Raw genomic sequence first — 1543 nt, 5'->3', positions numbered from 1 at the left:
CTTTCCTAGCCACCGTCGGAGTCACCTGACCTCCCAATACCAGCCATGTAGTTCCTGTTATCACACCCCCGTTTTCTTAAGCAAAAACTGATCACACACCTGATCACCATGGTCGAAGAGTCCACACTCTCTGCACCACCCTTTGACCTTCTCATAGAACAGATCCACCTCCGCCTTTACCGTCTCTGTAAAACCAAAAGTCCGCTGCCCCTAGAGACGCCGGCGAACGTCCAAGAGGACCCGGAAACGTTGTTCAGGAGAACCTCGTTGCTGTGCAAACTTCTCTGCCCTCAGAAACCGTCCCATCGACAATCCAATCAGCATCAACGACTCTTCCGTCCGCAAGCGTGGAGGTAGACGTCGCACTGTGACCCATGCCTCTAATGAGTTCAGTGGAACTAACTCCAGCGCCCCAAAGCAGTCATACTCCTCCAGCAAGAGCATCCAGTTCTTGAAATGCCACGGGCCATCGTGTAGAACCCTCTGACCTTCCTCCTTCACCACAAAACGGAACTGAAACCGGTCCCCCTCAACCTTCGTGATCGAGAGACGATCACGCAGGCCCCATACCACCGCCATCGCCTTGAGCAATCCAGCATCATCCTCTGCCCTAGGTGCCAACATACGACCCACCAGATAAAAGCCAGACGCAGCAATGGTCGCTGCTCCAGCTTCCCCAAACTCCACCACCGCATCATCCGTCAGCGCAAGTGCCGCCTCCAGTCGAGCCGCCATAGCCTCTGCCATCACGCCTCCGATCTACGAGAACCTTTGTCCTCGACTTTAATATCCTCAGATCGACAAAACCCTAGCCGCCGACCTCTTCCCTAGTTTTCAGAGAGAACTAGGTTTTTATTCTAGCGAGTTTAGTGTGTCGTAGGCTATGCAACATGAATTCTTTTTTTTTTTTTTTGAAAGCTCAACTAAAAATGCCATAAATGGCTTATTGATATGAAATTTCATATGCCAAATAAAAATAATTCTGCATCAATTCTGAATAATTGAATTCCAGTAAAACAAGGCAATATACATATGCAAAATATAATACCTTTTCTGAAAAATGGCATAAAGAAAACATATAAGGGATTACTGAACAATAAAACTAAATTCATGTTAATGTCAGTTAGAAATCCTATAGATACAAGAAGTTTATGAAGGGCAAACAAGCAACTAAACTCAAGCTAATGAAACTAACTTTACTCATCCAAACTGCTCAATACTCCTATATTTTTCACATGTTCCTGATAAGTTGAAATCAACAATGGCTTTGTGAGAGGATCTGCTAGCTGCTTCAAGGTTCTATTATGTATTACTTCTATCTTATCATCTCTGACACTTTCCCTAACAGCAAAGTATTTCAAGTCAATGTTTTTAGAACCTGAAGATCTCTTATTGTTTTTGGCAAAGAAAACAGCTACTGCATTCTCACAGAAAATCTTAATTGGCCTTTCAATTGAATCAATGACCTGAATTTCGATAACAAAATTTCGTAGCCATAATGCATGACAAGCTGCCTCATGAACAACAACATACTCAGCCTGCG

General features: G+C 44.3%; 1 protein-coding gene across 1 annotated transcript; it reads right to left on the bottom strand.

The window, feature by feature from the left end:
* Positions 1-210: 210 nt before the first annotated feature.
* On the bottom strand, positions 211-747 carry LOC112171834. Its single transcript, XM_024308951.1, has one exon. It carries the CDS (start codon positions 745-747, stop codon positions 211-213), a length of 537 nt encoding a protein of 178 aa, XP_024164719.1.
* Positions 748-1543: the final 796 nt, after the last annotated feature.

The sequence above is a fragment of the Rosa chinensis genome, chromosome 6 (genome assembly GCF_002994745.2).
Source record: "Rosa chinensis cultivar Old Blush chromosome 6, RchiOBHm-V2, whole genome shotgun sequence".
Lineage (NCBI taxonomy): Eukaryota > Viridiplantae > Streptophyta > Magnoliopsida > Rosales > Rosaceae > Rosa > Rosa chinensis.
Note: the sequence above shows the minus strand (reverse complement) of the source record. Positions and strands in the feature narration are given on the sequence as shown.

What these genes read in the sequence shown, in the direction of transcription:
- LOC112171834 (XM_024308951.1), bottom strand. Translation starts at nt 747, where the DNA reads ATGGCAGAGGCTATGGCGGCTCGACTGGAGGCGGCACTTGCGCTGACG.